This window comes from Jaculus jaculus, chromosome 12, assembly GCF_020740685.1.
Source record: "Jaculus jaculus isolate mJacJac1 chromosome 12, mJacJac1.mat.Y.cur, whole genome shotgun sequence".
NCBI lineage: Eukaryota > Metazoa > Chordata > Mammalia > Rodentia > Dipodidae > Jaculus > Jaculus jaculus.
This window is the reverse complement of record NC_059113.1, coordinates 90,345,614-90,362,152: the sequence shown is the minus strand read 5'-3', so window position 1 is coordinate 90,362,152 and position 16,539 is coordinate 90,345,614. Positions and strand designations below refer to the sequence as shown.

Sequence of the window (16,539 nt, the reverse complement as noted above, 5' to 3'; positions counted from 1 at the left end):
CTAGGAATATTTGGGATTTGATGACAATCTGCACTAGAAAATTGACAAGCATGGCGTTCTTTATCTTTCTGCCGGTAAAGATGACATGCTGCTTCTGTCTCTCTGCATCTCTAGAACAGATGTTTCCAGCAGCTGGGATCCCAAGATTAGTTGTACAGAATATGAAGCATTCCATCCAACCAACTATTAGGATGACCCAGTTTCTGTGGCTTCAGTAATTATGCTATTCTCTGTAACATTGTGGTTTCATTCCAACATTATTATATTGGTGGGCTTGAGGCTAAATCTGCCCATCCTTATTCAAACTAAAAGTAATAAAAAATAAACTTCTCAATTTTATACCCTAATCTATCATACCCAAGCACAAACTAGGAAAACTATTGTTTTTAATTGGTACCATCTTTAACCCATTTTAATTCAAATATTGTTTTCAATCAGGCTACTTCTATATTCAAATTACTCAATTGAGTTCCATTTATATGTTGCACTTATATATAAATCACATTTTAAAGTTTATTCTTGGAGCAAGAAGTTCTGGTGAATTATTGCCCAGTAGGGTAACTATGGATAACAATGTAGAAAAAAAGAAACTGAAAGTTTTCACCATGAAGAAAATAGTTGAGAATATGAATTGCACACATTGCTATAATATATTTGATCTTATTCACCCCAATCACTCTGTTTTAACCCCTTTCCAGATGTTTAGGAGAGAAAGTACTTAACCTGATTTAAACATTATGCAGTTGACGTACATGGAAACAGCACATGACATTCCAATAGTATGCAATTTTTTCATGAGTTAATTCAATACAAATGCTTAAATGATTTATTAACATAAGTAAATAAATAAATTTAGTCTTCATTCCTAAAGAAAATGTGTTGTCCTTTATCATAGTAAATGCATTTATTCACTCTAAAAATGAACAAATATCACAAATTTATAATATTTTTATAATTTTATAGAAAAATTGTGGTACTATTTGCATCAAACATCCTATTGCAAAACTCCATTTATAACATGAAAAACTGTTGCTTTACTCTAACTAGCAGAGATTATGGACTTATTTATTTATTCATTGTTTTTTGAGGAAGAGTCTTGCTCTAGCCCAGGCTGACCTTGAATTCACTGTGTAGACTCAGAATGGCCTGGAACTCATGGTGACCCTCTTACCTCTGCCTCCCAAGTGCTGGGATTAGAGGCATGCACAACCACTACTGGTAGATTGTGCTTTGAAATAAAATATATAATGTACCACTTTCTGAAAAACTTCACGGAAATGCCACTCAGTTCTTTTGACACTATACTTTGTATAATGATGCCTGGGAAAATATAAATGTTTGGTTTGACATGATCATGATCGAGATATATTTCATAATAATTAGATGTGGACATAGACAGTGGAAAGCATTCCTGACAACTGAGGACAGAATATTGCCAGCCAGATGTGAGCATAGGCAACCTGTAGTAATCTGTGTTATGAACTCTTCTTGTCAGCTACCCTGTTCACTTAGAACTTACCACTCGTAGGAAGTTCAGGCTTCACACATAATGTAGAGGTCCCTATGCAAATTTATATTTAAATGAGATTTTGTTCATTTCTTTGATAGACTTGAATTATATTATTTAAAATATTTTTGTTAATTTTTTATTTATTTATTTGAGAGTAACAGAGAGAGAAAGAGGCAGATAGATAGACAGATAGAGAGAGAGAGAGAGAGAGAGAGAGAGAGAGAATGGGCATGCCAGGGCTTCTAGCCACTGCAAATGAACTGAAGACGTGTGCGCCCCCTTAGGCATCTGGCTAACGTGGGTCCTGGAGAATCGTACCTTGAACTGGAGTCCTTAGACTTCACAGGCAAGCACTTAATCACTAAACCATCTCTCTCCAGCACCTTGAATTATATTATTTGAAAAAATTGGCTTGATAATGATAAGAGGAAAATAAATCATCTTCATATATTTTAGAGAAAATTAATTCTTATAGACTGCCTGGTACTAACTATGCTTAATTTTTTTTAAAAATCAACTTCTTATGACTTAGTTACCCACATTAATACTGTGGTCACTAAAATAATACCACTTATTTATAAATTTTTGATGGATATATATATATAGATGTGTGTTCAACTCCAAAATATTATCCTTGCATTTTGTGCATGTGTAGCCTACTTAATGTTGAATCATAATAAGTTGTTTATATTTCCATCTGTTCCATGTGTTCATGAACTTTATAAGCTCCTAAAGGAATATGCAATTATTTGTTCACACATATTCCCACAGCTAGAAAAATACTTATACATAAATGGTTATCATACACTACTGTAGAATAAAATAATTACTTTAGTTAGTTCTTAAATTTTATTAATATTTGCCTTATTTAAAAACGGAATATTTGAATTTCATATAATTATTGACGATGTCCAGTATCTTTATTTACTCAAATTCATTGATTATTTTGAAGACTTTGATTTTCCCTATGAGTGTAAGGTCTCAAATTATTTTCTTCTTTCCTTATTTCTGGTTTACTAGTGTCTTAACTCCAAGATTATTATACTAGCTATCTTCAAATTATTTCCAAATCATTTAATATTTCTCAGGGTTTTAGCTCTATTGTGACCATTAAAATTATCATACAACATGGAAGAAAAATTCAAGATCACTACAGAATATCAGAGAAGCATGAAGATAAGTACATGAGAAATCATTGTTTCAAGAAAATTAGTGACAGTAGTTTCAATTGTACTTGGTTATTTATAAGAAGATTACAAGTTCCTAGTTGCTTGAGACATTTCCAGTAAATAACACCTTGGAAGCAACTGTACTTCTATTGTGGTACCTGTTTTTGTCTTCATCCACAAATTGAAACATATTGTAGGGCTGCCTGGTAAGGGGTCTTTCTAACAATCACTCAACATCAGAATGGATGGGCAAGAGACATGGGAGAATTCTAGCAGTCACTTATATGATAACTGCAGGCAGTTAATCATCTATTTTCATGGTGGAAAAGAAGCATTCCTGAACTTCTCCATTCCATTTCACCTGGGAGAGATGTGCTCTGAATACTTGCCCACTAGTAAAGTCTACAAAAGGCAATTAAGCAAAGTTCATGGCGGTCCATTAAAATGTACAACTGTTCCATTAAAGAAAAGAAAGCCCAAATGAGAACTTTATGTGCATGCATATTCATGAAACCCTGCTATTTCTATATTTCCCCACATGCAGTTAATCCTTTCACCCCCAGTTCCCTGCTTTAGAACACTTAATACAAGTTTTCACATATACTAGGTCAGTGTATTTTTTAGCATTAATGTAGAACAAGGTGATTAGATGGATTTGTCAAGCCAGTAGCTCAACCTGTTCTATTTTTTTTTCTTTTTCACTCTATGTTTTGGTAGAGCTGTTTTATCTCTGTCATTGTAAGGTAATTTTCCTATGGTTTGATGTTGAAATGCAACTATCTCCTTGGAAACACTTTTCTACCTCTTAAAAGGCCTAGTTCAATATCAGATAATTTGATGACTATAAAAACTTGCACATACAGTGACATTTTCCAACTTGTTATTTATAAACACTTCACCTTACTTTCACCTAAGTGTAAGCTTCCATATGATATGGCATTCAGTAGTGTGAAATCAAGACACTATGAGTGGGAGATTGGTACTAGGTTTCACTTGAAGATGCCTGATAAGAACAACTTACAGTTGTGCCTTATTTATTTTCACTCCTAAATACAATTTTTAAATCAGTGAAGAGATGCTGATCAAGAACAAATAATGTGTCCGTGATGCTACAGACACTTACCTGCAACCAACCATGTTGTGAAATTTAAGCAAGATGATTAGCACCTATAAAATATGCAGAGTTTGGGCTGGAGAGATGGCTTAGTGGTTAAGCACTTGCCTGTGAAGCCTAAGGACCCCCGTTCGAGGCTTGATTCCCCAGGTCCCACGTTAGCCAGATGCACAAGGGGGCGCATGCATCTGGAGTTCGTTTGCAGTGGCTGGAAGCCCTGGTGTGCCCATTCTCTCTGTCTACCTGCCTATATCTGTATATCTCTTTCTGAAATAAAAATAAAAAATAAAAAAAAATATGCAGAGTTTTTTTTCAGTTTATCCCAAGAATTCATGTGGCTGTGCCAAATGCAATAATTACAAAGAAATCTGTTCAAAAATCTTATATGATATTTGGAAAGGAGTGTGGAATCATCTGTCCTTTCTTCCCTATTTTATTCGTCTAGTTATTCATCCTTCTTTTATTAATTGCCTGGTAAGAAAGCAGTTGAATCTGAAAATAAAATAATTGATAAATAAGCCATTTATCTCCTAGAATTCTCTCTTTGCATGAAAAGAAAATATTCAAATAGGGAGAGAATAACATGAACACTTCTTGGAGATGGTGAGAATTGAAAGAGAGGCAACTGAGATTGATGTAAAATAAGGAAGGAGTCAGTCCAGACATAGAACTCAGCATGTGGACTGAAGAGATAGCTTAGCAGTTAAGGTGCTTGCCTACAAAGCCTAAAGACCATGTTTGACTCTCCAAGTCCCATGTAAGCCAGACACAAGGTAACAGAAGTATGCAATATCTCACATGGACACTATGTAGCCCATGAGACTGGAATTTTATTATAGTGGCTAGAGGCCCTTGCTCGCCAATTCCCTTTGTCTGTCTTTCTCTCTCACTCTCGCTCCCACTCTGTCTCTTAAATAAATAAATAAATAAATAAATAAATAAATAAATAAATAAATGCCAGTCTGTTGGGCTTGCTTAAAAAAACTCAGTAGGTATTATGACAGAAATATGGAAATATTAGTTCCTCCAAATTTTCTTTTATAACTTTGACATTTTGCACACAGCAAGCATACAGTGGACACTTGACAAGTATGTGTTATTTCACTTCCACAGCATATCTTACTTGTAGTAATATGTTTCTTTGAACTAAGAATAATGAAATGTGATTGGGAGTGGATAAAGTGTGTAGCACTTGTATATTCCTAACTTGTGCCTGACTATGAGATAATTTACAAACATTGGTTGGGGGCAAGGTCCCTATGAGGGGCATATGGAGAGGTCACTACTGGAGAAATAGTAGCTGACTATATGAAGAGATTTGTGTTACCAGGGCCTGAGTCTCAAGATTCGATCAGGAATGAATTTCAAACTCAATGTGGTTGTTAGGACATGAAGGTCAAGAATTTATACACAAGAAACTCTTGAAAATAAAGCAGGAGTATTAATAGGAATGAAAGTCTTTAGGAATCTCATTTAATTCTAATGGATTTCATGGGTCTGAGTGTTTTTAGTACATTGATGTATGTTTGAATGCTATATAGCTTTGGTCATGTTTGCACTAGTTATGCTATAAAATATCTTACATGTAACTTTTTAACCTAATGGTCTGGTTACAGTTAGAAGTAGATGTAAAAAAAAAAAAAAAAAAAAAAAAAAACAACTATCAAATTATTAAAGGAACAAAGTTTCAAACTGTAAAAGAGCTTGGCTAATATTGAACAACTTGTTCACATTCAGGTTAAATATAAGCTGAACCCTCTTTTTGAAGATGATATTGACCTTTTGAACTCACTTATTGCTTCCTATGAAAGCCCCCAGTTATGAATAATGACACCTGGGAAATTATTACTTGAAATGTAGCTATGACACGTCTATTTTGGAACTGCGTATCAGCTGTGGCTAGAATTCACATTCTTGTTAATCAAAAGTTGGCCTTTAAAAAGTTGATCTGCTAAGCATTACTAAACTTTCTTTCTCAAGTTAACTGCTGATACAAAGTGCTCAGGGTTTCTCTTGATGGTAACAAGTTCATGAACATATGGCATGCTGAGTAAGCACTCTGTTACCTATCCTTACAGCTTATTCAGCTAGCGTCAATGTCCCCTGGATACTTGCTGGTGTGGCTGTCACGTTTTTGTCATGATAATGCTGATTTTTTTCCCTCCATGTTAACTTAAACCTTAACTCAAAATAAATACGAACCTAGATCAGCACCTGACTTAGAGCAGACTCAATGTTTCCAGATCCTCACTTGCTTTTTGCCCTCAATGACTAGAAAAAGTTTATCTCCACCTCACCTTCCAAGACAAGGGCTGTTGTGAAGGCAATATAAACATTAAGAACATCTGTTAAACTCAAAGCTCCATCTAATAAATGTTAGGCTGTAACCCACCAACCTTCTAGTTCTTCCTTCATGGCAGGGTAATTGCTGCTATTTCTGGGGAATGGCCTGCCAATTTGTCTCTCTGACAGGGAGTGGTTGTTTTTGAAACCTCTCTGGAGACAGGAGAGCAACTTGGGATTTGGGGTCTGTTCATATCCTGGCCTGAAGAGAAGGCAGAGTGATGGAAGCCCATGAAAGCATAACTCCATCCCTGTGCTTCCTGTATCTTCACACTAACAATACTGAGAGCAGAATGAAACACGTAGTTCATTCCTGCTTTTGTAGCACTCTTGTTAACAAAATTAAGGGAGTTCTTTTGATGGAATCTTGTTTTAGTATGGGATAATATTCTCTCTCTCTCTCTCTCTCTCTTATTTTTTTTTAAGTCTCAGGTAAGAAAACTGTAGTCTTCTTCCTATGAAATGATATTCATCTCTATCAGACCTTTTCTTGGTCCCTTGTCTTCATTCACCTCTATTTAGCTATGGTATAGTATCCTACATGCTGTGGAAACTCAGTGGAAGGGGAGTCTCTGGAGTTAGAAGGAATGAATTTCTAGTTCATGCCTGCCATTTTAATGTTGAGTGGTATTCTCCTACCTGGTATTTTATTTCTCTGAAATCTATTCAATAATATTGTACTCATTTGGTAGGTTTTGAAGGTGAGATTAGCTAATGTGCATATGCTAAATGACTATAGTTACAAGTCTCAGTCTCCTTGGATTGCACAGATAGCTTGCTTCCTCCCTGGTTCTCTTCCTGCCCTCTTTGGCTTTTCCCTTAATTCCCACAAAAGTTGTTCAGGGAAAGGCCCTGTATTAGAAAATGGGGACAGAACTCCCAAATACTTCATGGTCTAGCATTAGAGACATAGACACAAATCAGTGTGTTGGCTCTGCAGTGGCCATGAAAGTGGAGTCAATGAGAAGCAAGGTTCAGAGTTCTCTCATTCCTCCCCAGGGATGAAGAACGGAATTATTCTCTCAGAATACCTTTGTTGCACATACCTCTGAGAAAAGTTTGATTATGCATGAAATGCACATTAGTGAGGTGCAATAAATCACTCACTTTTCACTACTAGGAAATGTCCTCCAAGTTTCTGTGTTTTCTGTTTATCACATAACATTTACTGTACCACTGGTGATCTTGGTCAGTGAATGTGCTTTAGGCTGTGATCCTTGGGTCAGTACCTGTCTCTGTTCACAATAAAATTTACTTTTCTTTTTACCAGTAGGATTTTATACTCTTTGGGATATATAGAGGAATACTATAAAGTCTTATTTTTTATATATTTTATTGTGTTTTAATCATTTTATTTATTTGAGAGAGAGAGAGAAAGAGGAAGATGAGAGAGAAGGGAGTGAGAGAGAGAGTGGACATGCCAAGACCTCTAGCCACTGCAAATGAACTACAGATGCACATGCCAATGTGCCCCCTTGTACATCTGTCTTACATGGGTCCTGGAGAATTGAGGCTGGGTCCTTTGTCTTTGTAGGCAGTCACTTTAACTGCTAAGCCATCTCTCCAGCCCTCAAATTGTATTTTAAATGTCTTTATGTTCAGGTTTTTCAGAGATGTAATTAAGAGTGATTGATTCACTTCTGATATTTCTTTAATAAGAAAGGTAGTAGGAGACATTACTTTTAATCTATGATCAAAATACACAGTTCTTTTCAACATGAGTAACAAGGAATAACAAGGAGTTTAAAATGTACCTCACCTACAAAGTTAGCCTGGAAAACTGAGAAGAATGTGTTTCTCTTTTGTTCCTCAGTACTGAAGTTTACACCCAGATCATCTACAGAGAGCTGCTTTATTTTTCAGTTTAATCACTGTACAGATGTAGTTCAGAACACTCATTGCAAGACAGAGGTCAGGGGCCTGGGAGATGGCTTAGTGGTTAAGGTGCTTCCTTAAAGCTTAAGACCCAGGTTAGGTTCCCCCTTACCCATGTAAAGCTGGATACAGAAGGGGGAACATGCATCTGGAGTTTGTTTGCAATGGCTAGAGACCCTTGTACACCCATTCTCTTTTTTATCTCAAGTAATGAAATAAATGAAAATTTTAAAGAAAAGACAGAGGTCATTATGTCACTGTGGTTGGATGGTAAGCATGCCACCAAGTCCCAAGATTTGTGAAGTCCTACCCTCCAATTATCTACCTTTCTTCCCCAGTGCTTCCTCTTGCATAGGCATGCTTCCTTGACTCAGAGACACCTGCACCTCCTCTTCCCAGACAGCAGGCAGAGGATGACATCACTCACAGATGTGATTAGAGTTTAATTGTCCCTGATGGGGAAGTGCTTTCAGTTCTTTGAAGGAAAGAGCTGTCTCTAGAGGAAAAATTGTTATGATTACTTGTGATTAATAACCCGCTTTGTACCCAAGATTACGGGGTGAAGAGAGGAAAGCCTGACTCATTTAGGAAGGCCAGCAAGGCTGGATATGATCATGCTTAATTGTAATAATTTCCCCAGTCAGTTTCATAGAAATCACAGTACAGTAGTCAGCTTCCACTACACCATGGTGATGTAGGTGGAAGATGCATTATCATTTCAAATTGTATGAGACTCACATTTGTTTTAACATAGCTAGATTATTCAGCTAGCATGCTCTTTACAAGAATCAAATAATCTAAACTCAGCTAGAGTTTTCTCTTCCTGAATTTACCTTATTTAAATTAATTTTTCAAACCAACTTACAGAAAAAAAGCACTTTCAGAAAAGCACAAGCCATTGAGGACATTCTAAAATTGAGGGTTAGTTTTATGTTGAGCACTAGTGACTACGGTGTCTGAAATTATGGTGTTATCTAGAAGGTAGTCACTGAAAGAATTCTCTACAGTATGATGCAAGGAAAGCACTGTAAATGCACTTGATCTCTAGGAGAGAGAAAAAGGGAGAGAGAGAGATATTGCTTACATTAGTGTCTAAGTGATGACCCTAAGTTTTATGAATGTCGGCAAGACTGACTTCCATTCAGGTAACCACATTAAATGTTTTATGTGAAAGTTAATATAAGGATTTGGAAATAGCCCAGTGGGGAAAGTGCCTGTCTTGCAAACTTGAGGATCTGAGTTCAGATCCCTAATACCATGTGAAATATCAGGCATGGTGAAATGTGCCTATAATCCCAGTACTGAAGAGGCAGAGACAAGAATATCACCAGGACTTGCTAGCTAGCTCATCACACCAAGCTCTATGTTCAATGAGAGACCCTGCCCACAATAATAAACTGAAGAGTGATCTGCATTGACTTCTGTCCTCCAAACACATGTACTTGCATGTGTGTGCAGACACACATGAACATGAACATATGTGCATACCAAGCACATCACACATACGTACACATCCAAAAATAAAATATTTATTATAAATCAAATAATTCATTTCCCTGAACAAAAATGGAACTGGGACAAAGGCCTCTTAAGCTTTTTCCTAGAAAATGAATCACACAAACTGACTTTGGGTATAGCCACAGTGCATGGTATGGAGCTGAAGTTCCAAGACCTATTGTGATCAGAAGCACCAGAAGATTTCATCATAATTTTAATCTACAGTGCCTTCCCCCCAGAGGTCCCGAGGGACTTGGTGGAATGCAGAGATCTGATCATTGTGCTGTGGACCACACTCCAAGGATATCTAGGACTAGAGTAGTCAAGGCCATGGAGAGAGAAGAAAAAATGATGGTTGTCAGGACATGGAATGGTGAGGAATTGGGGGTTCATGTGCAAAAGGAATAAAAGTTTAGATTAGACAGATGAAATTATTCTGGAAATGGATGGTGCTAATGTTTAACCAAAAATGTGTGCAACTTTAATGCTACAGGGCTGTACATTTAAAACAATATATTTGATACTGGAGAGCAAGCTTATATTTTGGATATGGTTCTGACTAGACATAGAACACTCAACACCTATCAAGCCAGATATCCAGAGACACAGAGACTCCCATGACCTCATCACTAAAGTAGACTTAAAATGAACCCAGCATAGCTCAGGTAAATTCATAGAAGAGGGGGCCGAAAGATTGTTAGAGTCACATGTTGGGACACTATGCACAGAGACATTGCCTCTTCCCCATAACTGATGGCTAACCCCACAATTCCCCAATGAGGAGGGTCCTGCAGAGGGGGGAGGACAAGGAGGAGGCTAATGATGGTACCAACATGGCTGTATACACACTGTGTATATAACTAATAATAATAAAAAATATTGTTAGAAATAAAAAAATAATAAATTTGGCAAATTCTATGTTAATACAAGAAAAAAGATTTTGTTTGGCCAGAGAGATAGCTCAGTGGTCAAAGGCATTACTTCCAAAACCTGGAGTCCCTAGTTCTACTTCCCAGAACCCATGGAAAACCATATGCAAAATGTGGCATATATGTCTGAAGTAATTTGCAATAACAAGAGAGACCCTCATTTTCTCACTCTCTCTCCTCCTCCTCCTCATTACAAAGAAATTAAAAAAGAGGGATTGTAGAGGTGTCTTAGCAGTTAAGGCACTTGCCTTTGAAGCCTAAGGATCCAGGTTTGATTCCCTAGAAGCCACGAAAGCCAGATGCTCAAGGTGGTGCATGTATCTGAAGTTTATTCACAGTGGCTAGAGGCCCTGCCAAGCTCATTCTCTCTATCTGCCTCTCTCTCAAATAAATAAATTAATATAAAATATTTTAAAAAATTAAAAGGGACAAGAATTGTTAATATATTGTAGCCAGTCTTTAAAAATATTAATCTCTTTGCTTTGATACTGTGTTGATGAAACAGAACCAGAAAGGCAGGTCACAATCTGTACAATTCACAGTGGAGAGTATGTTGGGCTGGAGAGATGGCTTAACAGTTAAGCGCTTGCCTGTGAAGCCTGAGGACCTTGGTTCGAGGCTTGATTCCCCAGGACCCACATTATACAGATGCACAAGGGGGGACACATGCATCTGGAGTTCATTTGCAGTGGCTGGAGGCCCTGGCATGCCCATTCTCACTCTCTCTCTATCTGCCTCTTTCTCTCTCTGTCTGTCGCTCTCAAATAAATAAATAAAAATTTAAAAAACAACAAAGTAGAGTATGTCATCACTTTATGGCAGTGAAAAATTAATAAATTAACTAAAGTATTGCTGACACTTACTTATATTAGGAAAGAATACATTTCTCATAAATCCAGATTCTCTGACTGTGTTAGTTGAGCATATCATGTTAACCACTCAACCTACATTCCCCATGATCTCTCCTCCAACTACCCCTCACAACTGCTTTGAGCTTTTCTTGATTTTTCAATAAAATTTGTAGTGATGCTCACGTTCTTTTCAGGATAGGGTGTGGGCCAGTGTGGGGAAGAGCCTGAACTGCATCATCGCTATGGTAGATAAGCTGATTGAGAGAGACGGCAACAGCGATGGTAGTGGTCGCAGCCAAGATGAAGAAAAGGACCCTTCGCTGGCAGACTCCCTCACACCTCACCCAAGAGGTAAGGAAGCATTTGTTTTGTTTTCAATGCATGAGTAAACAAAATGAGAAAGCCATGGTAAGATGAGGTAGAAACAGAGGAGTCCATAGTGCCTTTGATAGAAGTACTGATGGCAGGTGGATGTTAGGAGTCTGTTTATCAAATTGTATGTTCGTTGTGATTTTAGAACTGCTTGCCATGCTCATTTATTTTTCTTTTTTTACCTGAAAATCTTCATGAAACAACAGTGTTTCCTTTCAGAGTGTCTGACATAATTTAATCCATTTAACACATTGTTCTATGTAGTTTACTAAGAAAACATACATCAGCACTTTTTTAAAAAAATATTTATTTATTTGAGAGTGACAGACAGAGAGAGAAAAAGGCAGATAGAGAAAGAATGACCATGTCAGGGCTTCCAGCCAGTGCAAATGAACTCCAAATGCATGCACCACCTTGTGCACCTGGTTTACGTGGATCTTGAGGAATCGAGCTTTGAACCAGGGTCCTTAGGTGTCACAGGCAAGTGCTTAACTGCTAAGCCATCTCTCCAACTTCACACATCAGCTCTTAACTCTTAAAAACCTTTAGGAATTTTAGGACATGATTTCAGTCCCACGCAGCACCAGAATAGAATACAAGACAATATATATGTTTTGTGAGTTATCCAAAATATCATACAGGAAGATTTGACTGAGAAGATGAAGTCTGTCCAGTCTTCTAAAAGCATGTTATGATGCTAGATTTTCATGCAGGGAGATACCTAAAGACACACCCATGCATATACATGCACGATGAGTGTGTGTGTGTGTGTGTGTATGTATATGTATGTGTAGAGAAGTGGGTGCAGAGGGATACATGGGTATGTTAGCAAGTGAAGATAGATGGTAGATAGATCAATGGGCCATAGATAACAAATACTTTCAATTGTAGATCATATTAGCAGACTCACTAGCAAATATGGTAAAATTTCAACTATAAATGTGTTCCCATAAATGGCATTATAATTTTTGTCATTAATTTGATTGATGTTGACACACACAAAAATGTTACATTTCTTTATGGGTATAGAAAGTGTACTTGGAGTTGGCTTTTACTAGGAATCTGTGTTTGGAGGGAATAAAAGTTACTTTTCCTGTTTGTCTTCTAATATCTGATGTTTATTTTCTTGAAGAGAATGAATCATAACAATATATAAGTGGAGATTTATAAATCTAATATCTTCCTAATTTGTTTTCCTGATTTTCCTCTACTTGCATTTCATCAGGAGTTTAATTGTATAAAACATACATCATTCTTTCTTTGATTGACAGTAGAAGCCTTTCTGAATTATATTTGTGAACAATGGTGTTCTAAAGTTGTCTTACTGTAAATGGCCACTCTTCCTATATTACATGTTCAAGTATGAGAACAGTATGTATGTGTTTTTTTTAATGTCTGAGTCTAATTGGTCTCAGTGCATGTGGAGATATACTTCATTTAATAATATTTCTTTAATTCATTAATGAGTGGGTTCAGCCCTGTAACTTTACATGAATCAAAATGAAAGGGTGTCAAAGGTATGTCATAAAGAAAGAGCCTGTTTCAATTTGCTATAATTGAACATATATTGACCATCAACTATGAGCCAGACCAGCTGTTGTCTGGAAAATGAATTAAGTAAGCACAATATCAAATCGTGTGTTTAGGGATTTTCTAGACTGTATATTTCACAGATAAAGGATACTAGATAGTCCTACATTTTGATTGGCATGCCTCAAATATTGATGAAAATAAATTTCCAAATTTTTTGAAATCATAAAACATACCTATATTATGTTTCATCAGAATATTGTATCTGTATTAAAGCAATACTTTAAAACATAAACATATCTGACATGTCAATAATGCAAGATTGATGCATCACCTTGATTTCATTGTGAGATTTTGTATAGACATACCATAAACCCAAAAATATTTATAGTAATGCAAAACTACCAACTTGATCACTATCATGGATGGTTATATACTCAAGTTACAACATATGCTCTAATTGATTTTAAGTTTTTCTTATTTTTACTTCATTTTCTGCACTTTATCCATTATCTATTCTTTTTCTTAAATTTTATTTATTTATTTATTTGAGAGCGACAGACACAGAGAGAAAGACAGATAGAGGGAGAGAGAGAGAATGGGCGCGCCAGGGCTTCCAGCCACTGCAAACGAACTCCAGATGCGTGCGCCCCCTTGTACATCTGGCTAACGTGGGACCTGGGGAACCGAGCCTCGAACTGGGGTCCTTAGACTTCACAGGCAAGCGCTTAACCGCTAAGCCATCTATCCAGCCCTCCATTATCTATTCTTTTGAATTGTCATAAAAGTTTCTGAATGTCATTATTTAAATGCATTATATGAAACACTACTTTTTAAAAAAATTGTTTAATTTAGGATACAATGTCAAATGATTTCAAAGTTTGTCTGTTTATTAACATTTTATCCATGAGAAAATTCTAAATGAATGCTTTAAGAAGGATATTAATAAATAAAGGAAAACATTAATATTATGTATGTATAATGTCTTGGAAATAAATCAGTGCTTAAGAATATTTAAGTATATTAAAATATATTATAGATGCTGCTTAGCTAGAGTAATATTAATTAGCTAAATTGATTGAAGTATTTTTATTCCTTAAACATACAGCATTCATCTTTAGTTGAGAGGGAAGAAAGTATTTTCAATTTTTATACTGATTTTTGCCACATGAAGTAGCTCAATGGAGAGATCCAAGTATAGCTTTATATCCACCTATAGTCCAAACCATTTCTGAAATTACAGTCCAATAATATTTCTATTTAATTCAGACTTGAATTATTCTGAATTTAGCCAGTGAGTGGTTTGGTTTTCCAACATAAGGCCTAGATTCAGCAAGTTTCTGAAGAATCTTGTTTTGTTTTTGTTTTTATTTTTTTAATTGGGGAAGAACATTTAAATACCAACACCTGTGTTAAAGAAACATTTCTGTGGTTCTTTGTAACAATAGGTACTGTACCAATATCAACAGAGATCCTAAGTACATGCTTCTCAAGCTTAAATATTTCTATGGACTTCAGCCAATCTTGTTCTTTAAATACAATGTTTTAATTTTTGCTATTCTGTAAAATTTGGCATATTAAAATTCATTTAGATATCTCAAATATATAATAAAGAAATACTATTTTTCAATACCTTCATAATTCAATACCTTCACCCTCTAGCTGGTGGAAAAATTACTTAATTTTTTTATGTTATTGCAATTAATTGAGTGATTAATTTGAGTCATGTATTATATTAACAATGCTGCTTGGCATTGTTGCAAAATCATGTTAGTGTTTTGTTTTTACAGATTACATTCTTCATTTATTTTAATCAATCACTGGGGTTTGCATGATGTAATACAGTTTGGATTCCTGTCCTTTGGAATACATTTTTAAATTTTGCAGGGTAAATCAAACACATTAGTATTCCTTTCCCCATTGCCTTTATTTATTTATTTATTTATTTTTTTATCTTGCAGCTACAATCTACATTTGCTTTGGTGGCCTACATAATTTAGCATGGTTAAATAGATGCCTTCTGAAATGTCACTGCACTTAGACATTTTCTAATGTTCCTCTATCATCTGTCCTTACTTCTGTCTCTGAGTTTAATTCCTTTTTTTTTTTTTTTACCTTGTATTACATTAAGAATACCATTTTCATTTGTAGGATTTTTATTTTTTATTTTTTTGTATGGTTTGATTGTTTTTGAACCAAGCTTTTATGATATCACTATTGCTTTATAGATTTCTTTTTATTATGACTAGAAGTAGCACTTGGGAGAAGTCAAACTTTCTCTGTTGTTTTGACATAAATAATGGAATAGTCATTTCAGATGTCCATAGTACGTATGCATGTGAAAATATGTAGCAAACATATTGCTCTTTTATTTCCAGTGCATATTAACACGATTAAGAACATCTGTTCTATGTATTGCACTTTGATTTCATAATTGAGGAAACAAAGATTAAATCAACAAATATTAAAATTTTATATTTTGGGGCTAGAGAGCAGTTAAGGTGCTTGCCTACTAAGCTTAAGGACCCACATTCAGTTTGCCAGTACCAACATAAGGCAGAGGTACATGGTGACACATGCATTTAGAGTTTGTTTCCAATGGTTAGAGGCCCCGCCATGCCCATATTCTCTCTCTTTCTCTCTCTCTCTCTCTTTCCTTCTCTCTCCCTCCCTACCTCTTTCTTTATCTCTCTCAAACAAATAAATAAAAGTAAAATATTTTAAAAATTAGATTTGATGTGAATTTAACATTTATGTAATTAAAACTTCTAAATTATGTCAAGAAGCTTATCTGTGATATCTCTGCCAATTTTCACCTAAACTCATCTCCAGGTATAGAAAAGCATGTATATTTTCTGGTATAGCACAGTCCAGACATCAATCCAAATATATTCCTGCAATTTTTTTATCTATGGGCCCAGATGTAATTCTTTACAATAACTAGAACAAATTTACTTTCTTTTTTCCACATTAAGCCTAACTTGTAACTGAAAATGGATATCATGTTCTTTTAAAATTATCACTTTTGGGGGCCATTTTTCAAAGGAATAGTCTCAAGCATACCCTGTAGTTGCTTTTCTCAGAACCCTTGCTTATTTATCTAGGCTGTCCCCAGAATTAAGCAATGACTGAGCAACCCAAGAGGGTTACCTCCCTACCTGTGGATATTCCTGATATTTATAATATCTAAACTCACATCCTTTATTAGGATAGCCATATTTTACTAGAAATCCTACTGATGTCCATAAAACTTCCTAGACTAAATCAATCTTCCTATTTTTCAAGATCCAAGCAACATTTAAGCACCACTATATGCTAAATATTGTGAAATATTAGCAGTATGAAGAGA

At 35.7% G+C, this 16,539-nt stretch overlaps 1 protein-coding gene across 1 annotated transcript in view; it reads left to right on the top strand.

Moving 5' to 3' along the window:
• Inpp4b (inositol polyphosphate-4-phosphatase type II B) overlaps positions 1-16,539 on the top strand; it is a 507,192-nt gene that overhangs the window by 374,154 nt on the left and 116,499 nt on the right. Inside the window, exon 17 of the mRNA XM_004655836.3 lies at positions 11,483-11,639. Coding sequence (XP_004655893.2) covers positions 11,483-11,639 — 157 coding nt within the window. The remainder of the gene's footprint in view (positions 1-11,482; positions 11,640-16,539) is intronic.